The sequence below is a fragment of the Grampus griseus genome, assembly GCF_964374135.1.
Source record: "Grampus griseus genome assembly, chromosome: 1".
NCBI lineage: Eukaryota > Metazoa > Chordata > Mammalia > Artiodactyla > Delphinidae > Grampus > Grampus griseus.
The window spans coordinates 67,501,043-67,525,109 of record NC_139017.1 but is presented as its reverse complement, the minus strand read 5'-3'; the positions used below and the strand labels follow the sequence as shown (position 1 = coordinate 67,525,109).

At 48.4% G+C, this 24,067-nt stretch overlaps 3 protein-coding genes across 8 annotated transcripts; 2 read left to right on the top strand and 1 right to left on the bottom strand.

The window, feature by feature from the left end:
- The first annotated feature begins 8,958 nt into the window (after positions 1-8,958).
- KLHDC9 (kelch domain containing 9) lies at positions 8,959-10,998 on the top strand. The gene is made up of 4 exons (XM_082653237.1): positions 8,959-9,544; positions 9,828-9,987; positions 10,079-10,277; positions 10,546-10,998. Exons 1-4 carry the CDS (start codon positions 9,024-9,026, stop codon positions 10,710-10,712), a joined length of 1,047 nt encoding a protein of 348 aa, XP_082509363.1. The 5' UTR covers positions 8,959-9,023; the 3' UTR covers positions 10,713-10,998.
- A 262-nt stretch (positions 10,999-11,260) lies between these two features.
- On the bottom strand, positions 11,261-20,763 carry PFDN2 (prefoldin subunit 2). Its single transcript, XM_082660111.1, has 4 exons — positions 20,656-20,763; positions 12,409-12,497; positions 12,146-12,269; positions 11,261-11,556 (listed from the first exon to the last, which is right to left on the bottom strand). The coding sequence occupies exons 1-4, from the start codon at positions 20,728-20,730 to the stop codon at positions 11,380-11,382; spliced, it is 465 nt and encodes a 154-aa protein (XP_082516237.1). The 5' UTR covers positions 20,731-20,763; the 3' UTR covers positions 11,261-11,379.
- Positions 20,764-20,817: 54 nt separating this feature from the next.
- Positions 20,818-23,428, top strand: NIT1 (nitrilase 1). Of its 6 annotated transcripts, none has more exons than XM_082660038.1 (7): positions 20,818-20,885; positions 21,413-21,508; positions 21,771-22,025; positions 22,137-22,240; positions 22,453-22,586; positions 22,755-22,880; positions 23,156-23,428. In XM_082660038.1, coding segments are annotated over exons 1-7 (984 nt in total). In that variant the 5' UTR covers positions 20,818-20,883; the 3' UTR covers positions 23,423-23,428. The 6 variants fall into 6 exon arrangements, with proteins under 6 accessions (XP_082516164.1, XP_082516168.1, XP_082516163.1 ...); XM_082660042.1 differs by having other exon boundaries at positions 20,820-20,848; XM_082660037.1 differs by having other exon boundaries at positions 20,826-21,202.
- Positions 23,429-24,067: the final 639 nt, after the last annotated feature.

Sequence of the window (24,067 nt, the reverse complement as noted above, 5' to 3'; positions counted from 1 at the left end):
TCTGAACTCCCTGAAAATTGAGGGATGGGGAGGGGCAAGATTGCTGACATACTGGAGCTAAAAATATATATATACAGGTAGACAGGAGAGAAGAGAAGATACATACGGGTTAAAATCTTGCAGTGGGATCCTTTTGTCTGGAGAGGGGCAGGAAGGAGGGGCCGGGACCAGCAAGGTGGGAGGTCATTTCAGGTAGAATATTTTCCACACACGCACGCACCCCCGCCTCTACCTGTCAAAATCTTACTCATCTTTCAAAACTGACCTCAAGTGCCACATCTTCCATGAAGCCTTCTCAGCTCCTCCCACCTAAAATTAATCTTTCTCCCTTCTGTTCTTCCTCAGCCTCTGCTAGTCCCTTTATTATAGTCTGTGTACTCATAATTTGTGCACATCTTATCTCCTTAACTAAATTGTAAGCTTCACTTCAAGAAGCAACAATTGAAGCCTGCTGTGTGCCAAGGATTCAGTAAATGTGTTAAATGGAGGGACAGGACGAGCGCTGTAGTCTGTGAACTCCTGGAAAGTCAGGCTTGTTTTATAATCTTGTCTCAGTCATCCATGCTAGGACAGTCCACAGCACTTAATGGAGACTGAATACATTTTTGTTGAAGGCATGGTGTTATGAACGGAAAAGGCGGTCAGGTAGAGGAGTGGAGATCCTGACTCTCCTGAATCTGGTTAGAGACCCAGACTTTAACGTGCCTCTGGACCGTGACCCCAACTCTCTCTCTCTAGATCCCAAATCTCAGCAGGGTCCATGGTAGCGACCTCTTCTTGGAGGGCTGTTTCCCACAGGTCGGGGCCAGGCCGAATGCCAAAGCTCCTGTTTCTCTCCGCCTCCACTTTGGTGAACCCCTTCCCCTCTTCGGGACTCACATCGCACCTGTGCCAGGGAAGCAGTCCCACCCCTATGCTGCTTTGAGATGCACGGTGGCAGGGGTGGGGTAGAGCAGGGGGGAATGAGAGGGAGGAGTGTCCCGTGTTATAATTATAATCATCAAACCTTGGATCCCATCGCGTGATTTCAGAGGAACTCCCTTCCTTCCCACAGGTTCACCCCTCCTGGTCCAGGAAACCACAGGAGAAACTGAGGCACGGTGGTAGGAAAGCAGTTAGATCAAAAGGTGGGTATCCTGTCCCTCTATCTCCTTCAGCCTTTTAGCTCACAATACATCCCAGTACTGCCAGTCAGGAAGTCAGTGAGCCTCTGGCTGGGACCCTCAGTCACCCACCCCCAACTCCAGCCATGTGGAGCATGGAGGCTGGACGTTCCAGAGGTGTTAAGTCCAGGCTGAGCCAAATATCTTTTCATGGGTATGTTCAGGTCCTATTAGACCCCAGAGGTGGCCTTGGAGGGAGGGCTACGTGTATCACTGGGCCTGAAAGGGAGCGCTTGGGCCAGGCAGTGATTCCAGCCCTCTGCTCGAGGTAGGGATCTTCCTCCCCCTTACCTAACAGATATCGGTCTCCAAGTCCCCCTGCCCCCGTGCCCTCAGTCCCGCACATCTCACAAGGGCCATGCTCTTGGGGAATACGCCCTCATCCTTCGGCCTTGCCTTCACTCTTCTGGGATGAAGCTTGCAGAAGGCAAATGCCAGGGTTGGGGCTAGAAGGAAATACTGGCTGGGGAAGACTTTCCAGACCAGTGCCTGGTCTCTTAGGTTCTGTTCTTTCTTCCTCAGTGAACCCCCATTCCCCTCATGCCTCACTACCTACCCTCCTCCTACCTGCATTCTGGGCCCTAAGAATGGGAACAATTCAAGTCAAGACAGAATCCTTAGCATGTAAATTGTCTGAGCGGCACCACTGCACGCAAGGCCTGCATACCTGAGTTCATTCGACAGACATTAGGTAAGCACCTCTTCGTGCCAGGCTCCAGGGAGAGGACAGAGACACCTAATACATGGTCCCTGCCTTCAAGGAGTCCGCAGTTAGGACAGGCAGACACATAAACAACTATAACGTGCTATGTCCCTCCATCATGTGTTGCCTATACGTCTCTGTTTGTATATATGCCGCGTCCATACCCGGGGCTGTCTCTATGTGCGTAACCGCAGATGTTCATCACCTGCGTGTATCTGATGATCCGCTTGTAACCTGTGTCTGTCCCCATGGCAGGCTGCACACCTCAGCCAAACCGGTTGGAGTGGGTTGTGCTGAAATTTTTGTTTGTGTCAATGGGACTTGGAGGTGAGTCAGGGAGGGACAAGGATGGGTGGGGTGGTGTGGGGGAGAAGAAGAGTGAGAGTGAGGGTCAGAGTGAGTGAGTAGGGGAAGGAGGGAGTGGGTCAAGGTGGGAAGGGCTGGGGGCGGGGTATCAGGAGGATGGGTTGGGGGAAGGAGCAGATGAGAGGGTTTCTTAGTGAGTAATATCCTATTTGTCTGCAGTGGGATCCCAGGTCAAAGAGTCAGAGGCTGGCAGGGAGACCCTCGGGCTTTGGGAGAGATAAGAGTGGTTAATAAATCAGAGTGGAACTCGTTGCAAGCATGGATGTGGACCAAATGTCTGTAATCCATTTCTATACAGCTTTGTTTCTCTGTGTGATATTAAGCTATTCTTGATCTGCTCATTGCCTTGGCTTCTTTGTACAGAGAAGTGTTGGGAGGTTGACTGACGTTGTAGTGGAAGATTACTGATAGGGGACTTGATTCCATCCCCCAGGACCAAGGCTATTGCAGGTAGAAGCTTCAAGGTCCTTCTTCCTGCTCCTCCCTAGGACTCTCCTCACGCACAGAGGACTGGGAAGCGATCCCCACACAGAAAACAGGTACTCCTGCAGCTTTTCCTCCACTGCAAATCGCCTTTGCTCCCCCCCCAGCTGGAGCTTCACTGTGCCCAGTATTAGGATGGTGGCATCCTGCTTTCCAAGAGATTCCATCTAAACATTGCCATGTGCTGTGCTGTTCCTATTTGCCTATCCTGCAGGCCCACTGATCCCCAGTACCCAGTCCCATCCCTTAGTGACAACCACACTTCCTGGTTGCCTAACAACATCACTTACAGTTCAGGAGGCTGGATTTGCTTGTTCCTAAAGAGTCCTGAAGCTAGAGTGAGGAAGTAGCTGAACATACGGCACATTTGGGCCCTGTATCTCAGTAGGCCACTGTGTGCAGAGCCCCCTCCTCCTTGCTCTCACCCCATAGACTCTCCAAACTTCTGTAAACACATGGTCGTAGAATCAGGGACCAGGGCATGGGTAAAGAGATGCCTTATTCTTTGACCCTGTGGTCTCTGGCTAGCACTTTTAGAAGGCTCTAGAAATAGGTCCTGGCTGGCCCAGGACAAGAGTAGGAGCCCTCGTGGAAATCAGAGTCTTCCAAGTGCTGACAAAAGCAGCAGAAGATGCAGTGGTTAGGAGGAGGTAAGAGCAAAGTTTAAGTGGGGTCCTAAGAATTTGATGAGAGAATGGATTCTAGTGAGGACCCCAAGCTGCGCTCCTCTGCATTCTCCCCATCCCTGTCCCCACCCCTGACCACAGAAAGAGCCAGGCTCCTCCCAGGAGCTCACCTGTTGAGGAACATGCATGTAGGCAGCCCCCAAGGGCCAGCCCAGCCTGCAGAGCCTGCACCACCAGGGCATTTTCAGGTAACACCTGGCCTCTGTAGTTTCTCACACTCATCTCCAGGTATCCAGCTTAGATGCTGAGGGTGTGGTTCCTCTCTAAACCAAAGACTGCCACTTCCTGGCCATCAGCTTGGGCTCCTGCCACCGCCCAACTTGGCTTCCCTAGGGGAAAGCCTCCTGAGGCCCTGCGATCAAACATCACCCTTGGAACAGGTCCTGGGGGAGGCAAGACAGCTGCGGAGCAGAATATGGGGCCGCAGATGGAGAAAGACACCATGAGACCCAAGGGCTGTGGAAGCCTGGAAGAGGTGGGATCTTAGGGGGAAGAGCGCAGAAGACCCCAAGGGGAGAGGGCCAGTGTTGAAAGGACTCTGAGGGAAGACGTTAGAGGAGAGGGGTAGGAGCTGAGAGGACATGAGCAGCAGTTGGGAATCAGAGGAACCAATAGGACCTGGGGATTCTCGTAATTAGAGAGTAGATTTTCTTTTGAAATTTGTTAGCAGAGTCCTCCTTCTGTATGGCCCAGGAGTATTCACCTTTTCATCACGTCAACTCTAATTCCCTCCTTTCTCTCCACACCAGAACCCAAAGTTACCTCAAACCTGCAGCTCCGCCTGTTTCCATTATCAGTGCTCAGCACTCAGCAGGCAGGTGTAGCTGCCCTGGTCAGAGGCCAGGATGTGGTGCAGCTGTAGAGGAGCCCTAGTCTCAGTGCCCTGGGCTTTCTCTGCCTCATCCTGGAAAGCAGGGGCTGGGTCTTCAGGTTCCGAGACACCCCCAAAGCCCCAGTGCTGCAGGACTAGTTCTTGGCCTTGGTCTCACTGCACTAAGAGACTCGGACCCTGTCCTGCATCTGTTTTCAGTCCTAGAGATAGCAAAGTTGGGAGCCTTTGAGCCGAGGATGGAGGAGGTAGGTCCCAGGCTGCGGGAGAAGCAGGGGTGGAAGCCGAGTAGAGCATGCCCCTGAGTCCCTTCTGAGCATCTTCCCCATACATCCCCAGATGGACTTCATGCTTTCCTTGCAGGAACCCCTGGTAACTGCCCTCCAGCCTCACCCTGAAGCCTTCCTGAACCTCAATTTTTCCATCAATTCTAGAAGTAGCATACAAGAAGAAGGGCTAGGGATCAAGACACAGGGCAAGAGTCCCTTGCTAATGATAACTAGTGAGATAACTAACTAGTGATAACTAACTAGTCCCTTGCTCATGAAAACTAGCGAGATCAGGAAGCATTGGCTATAAGGAAAGGTAGAGGAACAAAGACCGGAGTCTCATCTCCCCGTGCCAGCCTGCTTCTCTCCCTGGGCCCAGGCCTCCATGCTCTAAGGTCCTCAGTGGGGAAATCCTACTCCCTGAAAAGGCCCCTTTTGTTGAAGCTCACTCAGGACCTCATCAGTAATCAATACCCTATGACTGTGCCCAGGGACCCCAAACTGGTTCTACTGTTCTAGCATACAGCCAAAGGGGGAGAATCCTGGCCACTCCTAGAAGGTTCCAAAGCTCCTTGCAGAAAAGTCAGATGGTTGGCTCTGTCCAGCAGGAGAGAGAGGGCAGGGGCGACAGAAGGGCAGAGACCCAGAGAGAAAAACACAAAGTAGATATGGTGAGAGAGATCTCAAGGCACCGTGAGACAGGTCGAAACCTAGAGATAGATACAGAGAGGGAGAAACACACAGACACACAGATACACACACACACACACGAGTTATTGAAGGGGGTAATTCAAAGAGATAAGAAGCTGAGACAAAATCTGAAACAGAGACAGAAATACCTAAAGAGAAATTTCTGGACGCCTACTTGCCCACTGCTGGGATCACTCAGGTACTTCCCTCTTCCACCCTCAATTTCCACCACTCAACAATGACCCATTGATACTTTCCTACTCAATATCGCCATGTCCCTCAAAAACTCAAGTTTTCCCCATCCTTACTCCACCTCTCCATCATTCTCTAACTCATCTGATTCCCACTCCCCTCCACCCCAAGGCTGCTCACAGTTCCACTTCTCTCACCAACTACTTTCAGCTCACGTCTCAATCACGTCTCAAGATCTGGCCTCTTGAAATCTCTTTTCCTGGTCATTCCTCTGTCCTCCTGTTTGCCCACGTCCTTATTCTGGCTGAGCTGAGAGCAAAAAGCCAGAATTGGGACCAAGAAGACATGGGGCCAGGAAATCAGCTATAGGCAGAATGAACTGTGGGAAAAATGTAGAAAGGCCAGAGGACAATAAAGGAAGAGCCGCAGAGACCGCCTGAAGGATGGGACAGCCTGGGAGATGTAGGCAGAGGCAATTGAGAGAGTCTTGAGAGTGTGACTAAGACCCCTAGGGTCCAATTGTTGGCTTTTTGTGTGTACTGAACAATGCTGTGAACCAGGGATGGTTCCAGGGTCAGAAAATGAGGTTAAGGGGAGGAGAAGTTAGACTAAAATTTTTTTTTTTTTTTTTGCGGTACGCGGGCCTCTCACTGCTGTGGCCTCTCCCGTTGCAGAGCACAGGCTCCGGACGCGCAGCCTCAGCGGCCATGGCTCACGGGCCCAGCCGCTCCGCCGCATGTGGGATCTTCCCGGACCGGGGCACGAACCCGCGTCCCCTGCATCAGCAGGCAGACTCTCAACCACTGCGCCACCAGGGAAGCCCCTAGACTAAAAGTTTTATGAAGGTTTGAGACGAGGGTGTGTAGATTTGGGGCTGGGACAGACATCTAAGACTAAGAAGCTGAGCTTCAGGGATCCTTGCTTGCCAGAAACAGCCAACTGAGGAAACCAAACTCATAGGATCACATCAGGATTCTGAGACTTTCAGAATGATCAGCCCCCACTCCCACTCCTGGACAGAGGTTGTCCCTGTGCCTTTCAGTTTTTTATCATTGACGGGGTCATTATACACCACTTATGATGCTGCCCTGGGGTGTCAAGTGTTTGTCAGACAAGTACAAATTGGCTTATTTTCTTCCTCTCTTTTCTTCTCCTTCTTCTTCTTCCCCTTCTCCTCCCCCAGTTTCTTTTCTGCCTCCTCCAAAATACGGGCTTACTTCAGACTAAACAGGGGAGGTAGGATTCCTCCCCCAGGTCTATGTTTGGAGCAGCAATGGATGGACACCTCTAGCTACTAGGTGGAACTGGAGGAGGTGCAGAACTGGGAGGGGACAGCCAAGGAGCAATGTGAGGTTCAGCCTCCATGTTCGAGTGAGATGACAACTGCTGAGGACTCAGAGTTGGAGTGGCAGCTGGGAGGAGAAGGAAAACAAAGCTGGGAGAGAGGAACTGGAAAGGCCCCTGGGGTGGGGAGTTCCCCGTTCTATCCAGGAGACTGGCACGACAGTCAAAGACTTAAGCAAAAGCAAGAGCCTAAAATGGGCATATAGGCCAGTACGGTTAAAGCAAAACTGACACCACCCACCAGGCAGCTCCTCGCTGAAATCCTAGGAGTATGACAGATCTGAATCCAGCGGTTGGGAGGTTAGCCAGTCAGAAGATTTAGGGAAAAGGCTGGCTTTCAGATTTCAGCCAAGGATGTTAGAAGTTAGTGATTTTTTTTTTTTTTTTTTTTTTTTTTACCATGGTCTGGAAAACTGAGGATCCTCTTTGTCAAAATCTGGGAAAGCTATAGTTGGGTGGGCAGAGACTTTCAAAGCTACTACTGGGTCTCGGCTTTAAGGTATAGGTGGGGAACAGGTCCTGGTATCTACCAGTCTCTCTAAATGTGCCTTCCTGCCCATACCCTCCTCATGCTATTTTCTCTAAGGACCAAGAGTTAGGATCTGGAATGGGAAGAGCCCTGCCCTGAATTACATGTCCAGCCTCACTGAAGCTCTAGCCACTCTCTATGGCCTCCATTTCTTGGGCCTGATGGGGATCAAGTTGATGAATAGAAACCAAAGGCAAAAGTAAGCAGTCATCACTCTCATTTACAGACCAGCCCTGGGGGACACAAGTCCTGTTTCTGTCCCACCCCAGCTATGCTGGGAGTAGAAATCTGTCTGCATTTTCACCAGTAGCTAAAACTAGTCAGCTTGGATCTGGGCCTCTTCATTCTTCACTGGGTCTTGAAGGGATAGAGTCAAGAAGCAGCTCAAGGACCTGGCTTGAATAAATGGAAGATACCAGGGAGGGGCAGGAGTTTGTTTTTCTCACTCCTCGCCTGCTTCACCCCCATCCAGCTTCTAAGACTAGGCAGCTTCTGCCCTGGATCTTATCAGGAGAAACTCCCTGACCTTAATTCTGAGTTCCAGATGCCACGGTACCTCAATTTCCTCCTGCTCTATGAGCTTATGAGACAAAAGGAAATAAGGAGTTACTCTTCCTAGGACTCAATAGTGAAAAGTTCTCCAATGCCTAAGGTATTTTCCGTCACCCTCAACCCAATCTCTCTCTCTCTCTCTCTCTCTCTCTCTCTCTCTCTCTCACACACACACACACTCACTCACTCACTCACTCACTCACTCACTCACTCACTCTACAATGGGCCCTGAGAGACTGGGTTCTACTACCCTCTAGTGGCCAGAGAGGAAAGGGCTGTCCCACCCCGTCGATCAAGACCTTCAAGACTTTACCACGGTCTTTGGTCTGGAAGACACCTAGGGGATAAGCCAACAGCACTTTTTTTTTTTTTTTTTGCGGTACGCGGGCTCACTGTTGTGGCCTCTCCCGTTGCGGAGCACAGGCTCCGGACGGGCAGGCTCAGCGACCATGGCTCACGGGCGCAGCCGCTCCGTGGCATGTGGGATCTTCCCGGAACCCGTGAACCCGTGTCCCCTGCATCGGCAGGCGGACTCTCAACCACTGCGCCACCAGGGAAGCCCCAACAGCACATTTAATAAATGAGAAAGAAGAGGCCTAGAGGAAAATAATCACTTTGAGAGTCAGGGTATAGTTGGGACCGGAACTCAAGTCTCCTGACTCCCAGGTCAGTGCTTAATCCACTTTCACTGCCTCCCCTCTGACTTTTGTCTCCCCTTCCTAGCTTATCCCTGGGGAGGTCAGAACGAATCAGAAAAACGCCCCAAACGCCAAAGCCAAAAAGGACATGGTTCCTCCTCAACCCTTGCAGAGCAACGCCTGCACCTGAAACGTCATAGTCCCAAGTGAATTCACATCTTGGATAACATGGGTCCTTCTGAGGAACTGGCTGTCCTCGGACTTTCCGAATTTAACAGACTTTCAAGATTTTTACTGACCTCGCACAGCTCCTGTCGCCATGGTGACAACACTAATTCATGGTGGCTACCCAGGTCTCCTGTCTCCACGGTAACCAGTGCTTTGCGACCTTCAGTTTGCAGCGGTCGTGCTGCAGCCGCTGCAGTGGTTGCTGGGCGACGGCGGAGCGAAGCAGGTGGTTTGAGGTGGGGACCCGGACAGGCTTCCGGTAGGGGTGTAGAGGCGGTTCCGGGGAAGCCTGCGCCCCCAGGTAGGGGTGCTCCGGCCCGCCGGCCCCGCAGCCCGCCCCTCCCCGGGCCCATGGCCGGGGCGGTGGGTGGGACAGGGGGCTCAGGCTGGACTTGGCGGCCGGTGGCGCGGGATCCGCTGCTGGCGCGGGCCTTTCATTCATGCACCGAACTGCGGGGACGGTTCTATCTGGTGGGGGGTCTCCTAGCCGGAGGAGCGAGAGAGCCGAGCAGTGATATGGTGGTCTTCGATCCGGCTGAGGGCCAGGCCGTGCGGGTGGGAGCCCGGGGCGGCCCGAGGCGCAGCCACCACGACGCGGCGCCGGTGGGCGGGCGCTGGCTCTGTGTAGTGGGCGGCTGGGATGGGTCGCGCCGCCTGGCCACAGTAAGCGCCCTGGACACCGAGCGCGGTGTGTGGGAGGCGTGGACCGCCGCCCCCGGCAGCTGCTCCCCTGCCGGCCTCAGTAGTCACACCTGTACCCGCCTCTCCGACCGAGAGCTGCGGGTGGCAGGCAGGGAGGGCGGGACTCGCACTCAGCGTCGTTATGGAAGCATCTACACGTTAAGGCTGGACCCTGGCGCCCGCACCTATTGGTATGACACCCCTTGCCCAAAACCTTTCATGCTCCCTCACTTACACTCTGGAAAAACAGCTTCGCAGGCAATTTATCTAATATCCTCACCCTAGAACCCTCCTTCCCCGGGAATCTTCCATGTCTAAGATAGCTGAACTCTCATCAACATTACGCTCCCTCTCAACCGAACTACATATGGCACTGTCCCATGTCTCCTTCCTATCCTTGGCAAGGGGGTTGGGGAAAAGGCAGTACAGCGCTTATATTTTAAAGAAAACCCAACTCAGGCCTGACTTTCACAGCTATAAGGAAGAAGGCTACCACACAGTCTCACGTTCAGGTCACTGCGCTGCCCTGCTCCGAAGTCCTGGGCCCCACCCAGGTCACCAGCTATTGCTCTTTGGGGGCTGCAACTCAGCTGAAGCAGAAGTAGCTGGGCATTGGAGTCATGGGAAGATTAAGGTATTATCTGCTCACATCTTGCTAAGGGTGGAAGGGGGCTAAAATGGGGCTGCCCAAATCTCTGCAGACAGTCCCTTCTCTCCCCCCCAAGGAGGAACCACCTGCTGCCCCCCGTCTGACGGAACAGCTTGCAAGTCTCGTGAGCAGTGGGCAGGGGTCCCAGCAGGGGCCTCGAGGACTCCGGCATCACTCGTGTTCTGTGGTTGGGCCCTTTGCTGTGCTGTTTGGTGGAGAAACTCTGACTAGAGCCCGAGACACCATCTGCAATGACCTCTACATCTATGATACCCGTGAGAAGGGGCTTAATGGTTGAGAAGGGGAAAAGGTGGGAAGATAGGAGAACCTGCAGACTACAGAAAGAAAGAGGATGGAGTAATGGGGTAGGGAGAAGGAAGATTTAGTCGACAAATTAAAGGAATACACAGAATGCTAAATTTTTAAGAGGCCCACAAATCCAGTGAGGAGAAAAATAATGAGCAAATCTTTGGTCTTGTTAAGAGCCCCATGGGAGCCAAAGCGCTACTGCCTCAATAACCACTCTCTGCCCTTACCCAACAGGAAAGTCTCCTTCTCTGTGGTTCCACTTCCCCTGTGCAGACCATGGACTAAAACGCGTGGGCCATCGGACCTGCCTTTGGAATGATCAGCTCTACCTGGTTGGGGGTTTTGGTGAGGATGGCAGGACAGCTAGTCCACAGGTTTGCATTCTGGACCTCTTTATCTGAAGAATAGTGCCAAGATACACCACCAAGCCTCTGTTTGTTTTGTTTTTGTTTTTTGCGGTACGCGGGCCTCTCACTGTTGTGGCCTCTCCCGTTGCGGAGCACAGGCTCCAGACGCGCAGGCTCAGCGGCCATAGCTCACAGGCCTAGCCGCTCCGTGGCACGTGGGATCTTCCCGGACCGGGGCACGAACCCGTGTTCCCTGCATCGGCAGGCAGACTCTCAACCACTGCGCCACCAGGGAAGCACCAAGCCTCTGTTTTGTTGCAGACTCATAAGCTTTAGTTATCACCAGAGCTATCTGCCTCATGTCAAATGCTGATTAAATTTCAACCTGAGAGTTAACGTTTGTTTCTGAATCTTTTGGCGGGGAGGGAAGTAAATAAGGAGGTGCATCTTTATTTGCAAGGTAAAGGATAAAATATGGGACCTAGTTTGATATTGTGAGCCATTAACCAGATGGACCCCAAACCACAAATCATATGCTTGCCCATGCCCCGTGCAAATTCTACCCCTAATACTGGGTGAAAGCTTCAGGCTAGAGCTAAGCATTCTGAACAAAACATTTAATTAACAAAAAAAAATTACAATAGCAGAGAAAATAATAACAATAAAGAGAAATTAGAAGAAGTGGGAATCAGGGTAGAAAAAAATGCAAAGGCCTCAGTCTCTAGGAGACCAACACTCCAGCTGAGCTGGACTTAGCCCCAGCCCCATCTGAGTTTTCCTTGGCTCCTGGCTTCTCGTCTTCCCCCATGAGACGAATATTGTGCTTTTCCCGGAATTCATTTAGTTCTTTTCCCTTTGCCTGAAGCTGCTGTGTCAGTGTCTCAATGATCTTCTGTATCTAGAGGGCAAACGACAGGGATTATGTAAGGATTTCAGGACTCCCTTCCCCCATCTGTTACAGACTATGGTTGGGGGAAGTGAAGGAGTGATGATACCTCTAACCTCAACTTTAACCAAGTATTAATAGTAGAGCCCAGACACAAAAAGTATTCCTTTCTTTAAAACAAGGTTTATAAGCTGTAGTATACGTAAGAATCACCTGGGCTGCTTATTTTTAAAATGCCACTTCATGGCTCCCATCCCCAAAGGTTCTGAATCAGTGGGTACAGGAGAGGGTCCGGGAAGCTGCATTTTAAATTAGTCTTCCAGGTGATTTGGATATACGTAGCCATGGACTACACTGTGAGAAACTCCACTCTAACCACCTCCCCTCCCCCAATTCAGCCAGAAAAGAGGCATAGTCAGCAACTCCTTTGTCTAAGGAGTTAGCCGTAGCATAACTAAAGAGCATAGGCTGATAGGCTATTTATGCTGCCTTCAACACGAGTTCCTACCCACACTTTCCTCCCCCACATTCCCTAAAGCCCTGGCCTCCCTTTCCTTACTCCTTGGTTGCCCAGAGCATCTACGCAGGGATTCTTGCTCACCTGCTCCTTGTTGTTCTCCAAGGCAGGCAGCACCTCTTTGACAGTCCGCTCCACCAGTACCCCTCCAACCATGCGGTAGCACTTGCGGGTCTCATCTACCTCCTTCAGAGTATCGATCACTAGGCTGAGGTAGGAGGACAAGGCAGGATCTGAGAATTCAGTCCCACTCTGCTGCAACCCTCTCTTACAAAACGGCCCATCCCCCCCCCAAAAAAAGGGGCCCATCCGACTCTCCTGTTGTTTGCTTCTCCCGGCTTCCTCACCTGTGCTCATTCAACTCCATCTCCAGCTCAGCTGCTTTGGATGCCAGGCCACGCTGTTCCTGCCGAAGGCGGTTGAAGCCAGCGATTACCTAAGAAGGTGAGAAAGAGATAAAGGTGAGAGAGGGGACAGTGGAAATGGCAGAGGGTCAGCATAGGATAGCAGGCTTTACAAAGATGCAGTAGTAGACACCTATCTTGGAAAAGGAGTAGAACAGTTTGCAGTTTCTAAATTAAGTCTGGAATTCCATTCACCCAACACTGAGTGCCTACTAGGGGTGAGATACTTGCTAGGCCATCTTGCAGCTTAGTTCGGTGAGGATTAGGCATTTGTTACATAGGAATGGGGGCGGAGAGCTACTGGAGCACCTACAGTGGAGCTTAAACTTGCAGGTAAAGAGGGATGTCAGGAAAGGCTTTGTAACGAGTAACTTTTTTTAATTTTATTTTATTTATTTATTTTTGGCTGTGTTGGGTCTTTGTTGCTGCACGCGGGCTTTCTCTAGTTGCGGTGAGCGGGCGCTACTCTTTGTTGCGGTGTACGGGCTTCTCATTGCGCACCGCAACGAAGAGAAGTGGCTTCTCTTGTTGTGGAGCACGGGCTCTAGGCGCGGAGGCTTCAGTAGTTATGGCACATGGGCTTAGTTGCTCCATGGCATGTGGGATCTTCCCGGACCAGGGCCCGAACCCGTGTCCCTTGCATTGGCAGGCGGATTCTTAACCACTGCGCCACCAGGGAAGTCCCATGTAACGAGTAACTCTTGTTTGGGTCCGCCCAGCAGCCCTCCCATTAGGCAAGTGCCCCTCCTAATTCACTGGGGTTCTTGTGAGGCTACTAATCACAGGGCCCTTGCTCTTTGACCACAGGGGCAGTAACCTATATTCTATACTATAGGAATTGAATTTGGGGTAGAGACAAACAGGTACAGAAGGCAGCTGGAGCTAAGACACCTATAGTTGTCCTATAAAGATGGTCCTCCATTCCTATTCCTAAAATCCCCAAAGCTGCCCTAGTTATTGAACTCTGTGTGGCCTAGTTGTTTAATGTTCCTTTTCACTGTGTTCAATTCTGTGACCTACCACCGTCCTTCTAAAACACTCTTTAAAAAAAAATAATAAATAAGTTACCCAAAGCCTGCATCTGTAGCCTCTAAACCCTAACTGATACAGGCTTCCTGAGAGATAATGCCTTAACTGAAGCCTGAAGGATGAGAACCTGGGGGTGGGGGTGGGGGTAGTGGTACAAAAGAAGCATAATAACACACATAAAGACCCAAAGAAGTGATTACCACCAGCTTCCTGTTCCCCAGAAACTGAGCAGAGAATTGAACAGTGTGAAAATCAGACAGGGTACTAACACCACCACCAGCATCACTTCTAGTATAGGGCTCTGAGGACTGTATTTGGAAAGACAAAAGACCAGGTTTCAAGTTTTGCCTCTGCCACATTTTGGCTTTATGAACTCTGACAGACTTTTAGCCCTGTTCATTCAACCCTGGCTACACATTAGAATCACCAGGGGACCATTTTTAAAATGTGAATAGTGGAGCCTCAGAACAATTACACAATCACTGGGAGTGAGGCCCAGGCCTCAGTATTTAAAAAAAGATGTCCCATGAAATTCTCATGTGCAGCCAGAACTGAGAACCACTGGGTTAATGTCTCTGAGCCTTAGTTTCCTAACCTGTAAAAGGGGATGATACCTACTTCATAGGGCTGTTGTATCACGTGAATGAATTAATGTGAAACGGCTTTGTAAGCAGTGAAGTGCATTAATTACTATTATTACCTTCTCTCCAAACCCAAAGTGTACCTTGGACCCTCCTGGTCCACTGAGAGCAGTGAGCCCATTCATTCAAACCACTGCCAAATCTCTCACTCTCATTTACATCATCTCTAGTCTCACTGCCATCACTGACTAACCACCTCATCTTTGCTAGGGTCCCTTATCTCTAGCTCTTTCGCTCCGCAAGATTCATATACAGCTAAGATAATCCAAATGACTGTCCTGTACCACCCCTACAGCCTTTCTACTGCCCAATAAATGAAGGAATAAATTTGACTAGGAACTTGTCATTAGAGCAACTTGTTTCCTTCTCCCATCCATCATCCTTTCATCTCAATCCGCTTCATCCACTCATTTCAGCAAACGCCTTGGAAATCTCACTCATCTACAAGCTGTTTTTCCTTCACCTTCATTGCCTATATCAAAACTCTTCCATTTATAATTAGCATTTTCTCCACTGTCAATGTTACAGATCAAAATACTTTCCTCTAAGAAAATTCCACAACTAAACTAGACTCTAGATGTTCTCCTAGCACCCAAATGACATCCACTCTTCTGCATGTATGTCGTATTTAACACACACTAATGAACGCAGCTTAAATGTCTAAAATTTCTGAGGCCTGAACTTATTTTCCTTAGTAATTAGTAGGAATCTACTTTTCAACCACCAATTTAACACTATAGGCAAAAAGATTTTAATTCCAACTTTTCTTCAAATACTTTTGCTAATTAACCACCCCTATTTCCTCTTGGTCCAGTTATAGAGTTTATTACAACACCAAACTAAAGTAAATATATCTAAGTGTATGAGTTATCCACAGTTGTTATGGAAAATTTCAGCCACTGATGCACTTGAAGAAAATGAAATCTCTTAGCAGCTAACTGACAACTAACTTTTAGTTAAACGCAAAATAAGCTGATATTAACCTGCCATCTCTGAGGTCTGCCAGGTAATGAAGACAGAGAGGCTATGCTCTATTCCCACATTCTTCCTCCTAAAATACAACTTACTAGTGGTTTTCTCCCCTATGGCTTGACCTAATTTTCCTTCCCTTTCCCTTATTTCGTGTTCTCCTAAAGCAGTCTGGCATGAGTAGGGATGGCCAGGTCACTGTTGACTCTCTCAACCCTATTAAATCATCTAACATATAAACATCCCTGCTGAAAAAGAATCCAATTAAAATACCAACTATTTTTCCTTTTTTTTTCTTTTGGCAGTGCGGCACAGCATGCGGGATCTTAGTTTCCCCGACCAGGGATGGAACCTGTGACCCCTGCAGTGGAAGCACGGAGTCCTAACCACTGGACCGCCAGGGAATTCCCTATTTTTCCTATTCTAAAGTAACTTCAAGCCTTACAACCATGCAGAGCTCTTTACATTTTCATATTTGGCATGTACAAATAATTTTACACAGGACACAATCATCTTTTTTTTGTTGTTCCCAGTGATTAAGAATCCACCTGCCAGACATAGAGAATGGACTTGAGGACACGGGGAGGGGGAAGGGTAAGCTGGGACGAAGTGAGAGAGTGCCACTGACATATATACACTACCAAATGTAAAATAGATAGCTAGTGGGAAGCAGCTGCATAGCACCGGGAGATCAGCTCTGTGCTTTGTGACCACCTAGAGAGGTGTGATATAGGGAGGGTGGGAGGGAGGCTCAAGAGAAAGGGGATATGGGAATATATGTATATGTATAGCTGATTCACTTTGTTATACAGCAGAAACTAACACAACAATGTAAAGCAATTATACTCCAATAAAGATGTTAAAAAAAAAAAGAATCCACTTGCCAATGCAAAGCTGAATTTTCTTTTACTCCATTTTAAACTGCTCTTCTTCTTGTCTCCCCTATTTCTGCTAGTGACATGACTCTAGCCTGGTAGGAAACCCTGGTTTCATCTTTGGACACACCCTTATCCCATCAACTGCCAAATTTATTGCCTCTACCTCAGCAATTTTTCTTAGGCTTACTGACATCACCCTAGTTGAGGCCTTCATTACCTCTTGTCTGAACTACTGCAACAGTCTTCTAAATTATCTCCCCATTTTTGGACTCTCCAAATCCATCCTATACATTGTTGCTAATTTAATTCTTTTAGCACTTGGGTGACATAGAAAAATATTCGTGATATATTATTAGGCTTAAAAAGCAGATTACGGGGACTTTCCTGGTGGTCCAGTGGTAAAGAATCCGCCTTACAATGCACGGGCCGGGGGTTTGATCCCTGGTCGGGGAACTGAGATCCCACATGCCAAGGGGCAACTAAGCCTGCACACCACAACTACTGAGCTCATGCGCTTCAGCTAGGGCCCACGTGCGGCAAACTACACAGCCCACACACCCTGGAGGCTGCATGCCACAACTAGAGAAGAGAAAACCCACATGCCACAACTAGAGAGAAGCCCGCGTGCCGCAACTAAGACACGATGCAGCCTAAAATAAATAAATAATAAATAAATCTTTTTAAGAGAAAAAAGCAGATTACCAAACAGCAAATAGTGTATAATACTAATTTTATAAAATTAAATATGTAAAATATACAGGCCCTCCCTTTCCATCTACACACACATATACAAAAACATAAAGGAGGGGGGAACCTCTCAAAGGATATATTTCAAAATGGTAAGAATAGTTACCTCTGGATAGTAGGATCATAGGTAAAGTAGGATCATGGGTAATTTATTTCTTATTTTGTACTTCTTGTGTTTTCTACAATTTCTAAAATGAATGTGTATAATTTTATGTAATAAAAAAAAAATTAATAGTATAACATATACCCTTCTATGTCTCCCTCACTGCTTACATTAAAAAGTCCTGAATTCTTTGCCATGCAAAGACTCAGCTTGCTTTAAGGACTACATCGTTCTAACTTATAACTCATGATTTAGCTAAACTAGTCACTGCACTTCATGTCAATGTATGCTTTCCTCATAGGGTAAGCTCTCTTCTTACCCTATTCCCTATATTCTATTTCTACTGTCACCTGTTCAAATTTATCCAATCCTTCCGGCTCAGCCCAAATATCTCTAATAGGATTATGGTATAAAAAATAGGTCTGTCTGATGCTCAAGGCCCTCAATTAAAAGCCCTGCTCTCCCAGTTACTGACACTGGGTAAGTTAGCTAAAGCCTCCGAAATTCAAACATCCTGAGGACAATACTGCTACTTCAAATGGCAGTAATTAAGTAACAGAAGATAAAACAAGTAAAGTGCCTAGCTCAATGTGCCACTTGCCTCCATCTTGTCTATATGGCTCAAATTTTCACCCGTGATAAGTATAATATTTTTTACCCAGTGTTCTCTCTGGAACACAAACAAAGGCCAGAGAATGTTAAGCAAGGAAAGCCTCAGAACTCAGTTACCACAATTCTTCAGTCTCTTTCGAGGGCTTCTTTTTCTCTACCACCCCTTAACTATTAGTTTCACTCCTGTTCTACTTCTTTGTTCACTTTCTGTACAAACTGTAGGTGATTTCATCCACAGCCATGGCTTTGTCTACCATCTATAAACTTATAATTCTCTAATCTGTATCTCCAACTCAGATTTCTTTCTGTAACTCAAGATTATAAATCAAACAACCTGCTAAATGTCTCTACCTGGATATCCCACAAGAAACCCAAATTCAAACTTATTTTCTCCCCAAACCTGTCCATCTTCCTACATTCCCTGTGGCACCATCAAAAACAGAAACCTGAGGGACATCCTAGATTCCTCTTTTATCTCTTTTTCTCCACGTCCAAGTCTTGCAGTCCATCCCAAACTTTAAGTCCACCTGCATCCCAAACATGTCAGGCAGTTTCATGCCACAGTGTTTTTAAACACATTATTCCCTCTACCTAGAAAATCCTCCATTTCCTTCTTTGCTTGACTAACTTCTCTCATCCTTTAGAATTGAGCTGAAGGATTATCATTTTTACAAAACAAAGTAATTAACACTTATTAAGCACGTAGTATATTCCAATCACTGTGCAAAACACTTTGTATGCGTTGTCTAGCCTAATAATTGAAATACAGTGAGGTAAGCACCATTACGTTTCCACAGAAGAAGACCAAAAGAAGTAACTCATGGGAGGTCATATATAGGTAGTAAAAGGTAGAAATGTTGATTCAAATACAGATCTATCTGAACCCAGTGCACTCATTACACTCTTAGCCACCCCACTATACCACACTTCCCTTTCCCACCCACCCCCCAATCTCATAATCTCCTGCTTAGTTAGAGGTCCCTCCTCTAGCTGCCATTAAGAAGGCCCGTGAGGAACATTATAAAACTTACTTTTTGGCAACCTAATCAAAAAATGGGCAGAGGCCTAAATAGACATTTCTCCAAAGAAGACATACAGATTGCCAAGAAGCACATGAAAAGCTGCTCAACATCACTAATTATTAGAGAAATGCAAATCAAAACTACAATGAGGTATCACCTCACACCAGTTAGAATGGGCATCATCAGAAAATCTACAAACAGCAAATGCTGGAGAGGGTGTGGAGAAAAGGGAACCCTCTTGCACTGTTGGTAGGAATGTAAACTGATACAGCCACTATGGAGAACAGTATGGAGGTTCCTTAAAAAACTAAAAATAGAACTACCATACCACCCAGCAATCCCACTACTGGGCATATACTCTGAGAAAACCGTAATTCAAAAAGACACATGCACCCCAATGTTCATTGCAGCACTATTTACAATAGCCAGGTCATGGAAGCAAACTAAATGCCCATCAACAGACGAATGGATAAAGATGTAGTACATATATACAATGGAATATTACTCAGCCATAAAAAGAAACGAAACTGGGCCATTTGTTGAGACGTGGATGGATATAGAGACTGTCATACAGAGTGAAGTAAGTCAGAAAGAGAAAAACAAGTATCGTATATTAACGCATATATGTGGAACCTAGAAAAATGGTACAGATGAACCTGTTTGCAGGGCAGAAATAAAGACATAGATGTAGAGAAACAAATGTATGCACACCAAGGGGGGAAAGTGGCGGGAGAGGGGTGGTGGTGGGATGAATTGGGAGATTGGGATTGACATATATACACTAATATGTATAAAATAGATAACTAATAAGAACCTGCTGTATAAAAAATAATGTAAAATTCAAAAAAAAAAACTGTTTGCTTTGTCTTTTCTCAAATGAGTCTGTGTTAACTTGAAAACAAGGTCTATTTCATTTATCTTTTTCCCTGTACCCAGCAGAATGTCTGACACATGGCAGACCCTCAAAAAGTATTAAGTTCCTTCTCCCTTGCCTTTTTCCCCCTAAGTCAGAAACTATCTCTTCTTTCCTCCCCAAAATTCCATAGCACTTTATATCTCCCTTAGATATATTTCTGCCTCACATTAACATTTTGTATGTCATATTTTTCCCACCAGACTATAAGCTCTTTGACTGTAGGGGTCAGTTTTAAAGATCTTTATGCAAATACCTCTGCCTATAGTAACTGTTCAACAAATAACTGATAAATGAAACTATAATTTAAAAAGCTGTTGTTGGGGCTTCCCTGGTGGCCCAGTGGTTGAGAGTCCGCCTGCCGATGCAGAGGACACGGGTTCGTGCCCCGGTCCGGGAAGATCCCACATGCCGCGGAGCGGCTGGGCCCATGAGCCATGGCCGCTGAGCCTGCGCGTCCGGAGCCTGTGCTCCGCAACGGGAGAGGCCACAAATCATAGTCTCTCTGCAAATAAAGCACTTTTAAAAAGTTTTTTAAAAAATAAAAAAAATTAAAAAAAAAAAGCTGTTGTTTTGACTACGTTTCCCTATTACGCAGATTTCTTCCCACCCCTAGTAAACACTAGCCCCACTATTAGCAAACCATGGTTCCCAAGCCACAAGGGGCTTTTCTGATTAATTTACCAAACGTTTCCCGGTGCTAGGCAAGGCACTAGGGGAAATGCATGCTCGGATTCTTAGTAAAGGATTTCTGGTCTCTAAAAAAAATTCAATCTAGTAATGACTCCCGAATCAAAATAGTATGAAACACTAGACTGTTCGAGTATGTGAGTCACATGTCTCTGCAGAGCGATGACGATTTTCAACGTGGTTTCAGGGTCCAGTAACAGACTACACTCCCAGCCGTTGACTAATCCCCTGGGATTCGTTAGAAGCTGCCTTGCCCAGCCATACCCTGTTTGAAGGTGCGGAGGAAAATAGGGAAAGTGACCACCCATCTTTCCTCAGACTTGCGCATCCTCCCAGACCCTGCTTCTCAGAGCTTTTCTATCCCCCTGGCTCACTCAACACCCCGAGGGGGCGTGGCTTTCACCTACCAATCCGCCTACTCTCTCCCCGGGGGCTCGGCTAGCTTCTCCAAGGACCCGCCCCTCTCTGGGTGGCCACGCAAATGTGGGACTGGAGTAAAGGTCTGCACCAGCCACAGGCTTCCCTCGTTCTCACATCGACTCCGGACCCAGCCGGGTTGCCCTCCTTCGCGTTCCCTGCTCCCCACCTGCTCTGCTGACACCGTCCCCTTCCCCGCGCCGCTCCCGCTGTTCTTGCCAGTGCGACCGCTGTTCTCCGCCATCTTCACCGCCTGCTGGGCTTCCGGCCTGCGTAGCTCAGCCCACCCGCCCTGCGTCACGTCCGGTCTCGGAGTTACCGCCCTCTCGCCCCCAGCGACCCCACCTCCAGGCCGCTCTTCGGTTCGGATCCTGCGAATCGTTTTGGTCGTATCTTCATGTAGGACCTCCTACCTATACCAACCGCTGCGGTGACTCTCACCTGCCATGCTTTAACTTGTGCAACAGAGACGCTGCCCCTGGGAGAGGCGGGGAAGAACGGGTTAACTGGAGAGTGGGGCGCGGGTTGGGCCCTGGGTGATGAGGAACGAGGGAGGGTGAACTTCCCCTCAGAGACTCTGGTGGGGGAAGTATGCTTTGCGTCAATAAAACTGTGCAGGTGCACAGTCAAGAACAGAGGCTGGGAAAACCAAAGAAGTATCTTGGAGATGACTTGTGAACTGCGGAAACATTTGAGGAAAGAGGCTTCAATTTAATGTGAGATCAAAGCCCTTTCCTCCATCTTCCCACTTTATGAGCTCTTCCGGTAGCCCATAATTACTTATGGTACAGAGTGTTTTGAAGACTTGGGGGGTTTTACAGGCGGGGCCCTGATTCAGCTTCACAGTATGAAGAGAGAAGTCAGAGGATCTTAGAAATTTATTGCTTGAGAGTGGGGTTGGTGTCCTGATTTCTCACCTTCTTCAGGTTGGGCTTCATCATCAGGCCTCCTCACCAGCTCCTGTCCCTTTTGTGTCCTGGACTCCGGATACCTCGACTCTCAGTACTTTGTGCTCAGCCCAGGTAACATGTTTTGTTGTGTTCTCAGTGCCTGGCATGTAGTAGATGCTCAATAAGTGTTAAATGTATGGATGGTGGGAAACACTGGGGTGCCAACTATCACAGAACATTTGATCAGTGGGTCATTGTACCATGGGTCACTGTGCCCTGTAAGAGCAGATTCAAAGGAAAGTCCAGCCTTCCTGCCTCCCCATTTTAGCCTCTTATCATTAAACTTGGGTTTCCCCATGCTAGTCAGTCTGAGTCCTGCCTGTGCCATTTACAGACTCAGAGCCATGGCTGTCTCCTCTTCCTCCTGGGAACTACCCCTGGTGGCTGTGTGCCAGGTAACATCGACACCAGACAAGGAGCAGAACTTTATAACATGTGCTGAGCTGATTCGGGAGGCTGCCAGACTGGGCGCTTGCCTGGCTTTCCTGCCTGAGGCATTTGACTTCATTGCACGGAACCCTGAAGAGACGCTTCACCTGTCTGAGCCACTGGGTGGGAACCTTTTGGGAGAATATACCCAGCTTGCCAGGTATCAGGGAAAGGGGGAGGGAGAAGTAGTTTCTTTCTGGGTAATGTCCCAGGATTGCCAGATATGAGGGTAGAGCCTTGAGAAGAGTTGTCAGTGTCCCCTCCCCCTCAGGGAATGTGGACTCTGGCTGTCCTTGGGTGGTTTCCATGAGCGTGGCCAAGACTGGGAGCAGACTCAGAAAATCTACAATTGTCATGTGATTCTGAACAACAAGGGTGAGACTCTTCAGCCTGCCTCTTCTCAGGCTCTTCTACCTAAGATACTCCAGAATTCTGTGTTGTTTCTCAACTGTTTCCTTGGCCAAGGGTTTTAGGGGCGTTTGTATTTCTGTTCCTAGCCTATAAGCTACCTCCTCTTTGGGAGGAGAGGAACTAAGCTGGGCTTCTAGAGCACCAGCACTGAGCACTCTTTCTCCCTCTTACTCAAGGGTCAGTAGTGGCCACGTATAGGAAGACGCATCTGTGTGACGTAGAGATTCCAGGGCAGGGGCCTATGCATGAGAGCAACTCTACCATACCTGGGCCCAGTCTTGAGTCTCCTATCAGCACACCAGCAGGCAAGGTGGGAGTTGTGAAAGGATGAGGGTGGGAGAGGAACAAGAGGGAGGGGAATAGGAATATTTTGAAGTGGTAGTAGAGGATAGAAAGCCCTAAGGAGTGCAGTAGCGGGGTTATGACCCGATGCTGTGGCAAACAGGGCGGGAGACTAAATAGGCTGTTTTCATTCCAGATTGGTCTAGCTATCTGCTATGACATGCGGTTCCCTGAACTCTCTCTGGCATTGGTTCAGGCTGGAGCAGAAATACTTACCTACCCTTCAGCGTTTGGATCTGTTACAGGCCCAGCCCATTGGGAGGTAAGAGGACACCTCTTTAGAACATAAGGGCCTTCTCTTACCTCATTCTCCTCCCTTGGCTCTACCAGTTAAAAGATTTTCTTCTCCTTCCCACCTAGTGGGAAAATTCATTTCCCCAGATTGTTGCCTCTCAGAATAGTTAACATAGTAAATCGTTCATAGGCAATTATCAGAATGGTCACAGTGGGTAGATTGGCCTGTAATGTCCATGGCCTATCACTTCCCTACTAGCTGCTACCTGTATTTAAGTGAACGCCTATCTCCTCCATCCCCAGGTGTTGCTGCGGGCCCGTGCCATTGAAAGCCAGTGCTACGTAGTGGCAGCAGCACAGTGTGGACGCCACCATGAGAAGAGAGCAAGTTATGGCCATAGCATGGTGGTAGATCCCTGGGGAACAGTGGTGGCCCGCTGCTCTGAAGGACCAGGCCTCTGCCTTGCCCGAATTGACCTCAATTATCTGCGACGGTTGCGCCAACACCTGCCTGTGTTCCAGCATCGTAGGCCTGAACTCTATGGCCATCTGGGTCACCCACTGTCTTAAGACTTTTGACTTCTGTCCGTTGAGACCCCCATTGTGAGCTGGTGTTGCTATGACTTGTAGGCAGGACCCAGGTGCAGCTCCCCTCACTTGGAGAACCTTGTCTCTCTTGCTGGAACACAGGCTCAGCTTCTTGGGAAAGAAGAAACTTTCACCTGAGCTCAGATTTCAGTTTCAGAAAGGTGGAATTTTATATAGTCACTGTTTATTTCATGAAAACTGAAGTTATGCTGAGGGCTGAGCAGCACTGGCAATGAAAAAAATATAATAATCATAAAGTCTGTGTCTGGATATCTCTTTTGGGAGCTGAAAGGGGAGGTGGTATTGTACCAGCTGGACTAGACTCCAGTTCTAGGCCTCCTGACTCATTCAACATGCCTCCCTATCTAAATAAAAGTGCGACACTCAGTGCATGTCCCAACCCCATGCTCCCAAGCTTGGGGGTGGGAGTGGGGATAGAGGATGGGGAAAGAAAAAGAAGAAAGGAATTGATATTGAATCATTTCACTTTCACCTATGATGCCCTTTGCCCAAGCCAGAAGAAAGCAAAGGGGAAAAGGGCTGCAGGGTACATTATTTATTTTCACTTGAACATGGAAAGGAAGTGTCACACTCCCCCTTCCCCTTTTTAGGGGGAGTGTATTTTAA

Excerpts from the sequence above, each read along its gene's own strand:
- KLHDC9 (XM_082653237.1), top strand. The coding sequence starts at position 9,024 with ATGGCCGGGGCGGTGGGTGGGACAGGGGGCTCAGGCTGGACTTGGCGG. Across the intron at positions 9,988-10,078 it reads GGAGTCATGGGAAGATTAAG|GAGGAACCACCTGCTGCCCC; the intron begins GTATTATCTGCT and ends CTCCCCCCCAAG. Across the intron at positions 10,278-10,545 it reads CCTCTACATCTATGATACCC|GAAAGTCTCCTTCTCTGTGG; the intron begins GTGAGAAGGGGC and ends CTTACCCAACAG.
- PFDN2 (XM_082660111.1), bottom strand. The coding sequence starts at position 20,730 with ATGGCGGAGAACAGCGGTCGCACTGGCAAGAACAGCGGGAGCGGCGCG. Across the intron at positions 12,498-20,655 it reads GGACGGTGTCAGCAGAGCAG|GTAATCGCTGGCTTCAACCG; the intron begins GTGGGGAGCAGG and ends TCACCTTCTTAG. Across the intron at positions 11,557-12,145 it reads TGGAGAACAACAAGGAGCAG|ATACAGAAGATCATTGAGAC; the intron begins GTGAGCAAGAAT and ends TTTGCCCTCTAG.
- NIT1 (XM_082660038.1), top strand. Across the intron at positions 21,509-21,770 it reads GTACTTTGTGCTCAGCCCAG|ACTCAGAGCCATGGCTGTCT; the intron begins GTAACATGTTTT and ends TGCCATTTACAG. Across the intron at positions 22,241-22,452 it reads TGTGATTCTGAACAACAAGG|GGTCAGTAGTGGCCACGTAT; the intron begins GTGAGACTCTTC and ends CTCTTACTCAAG.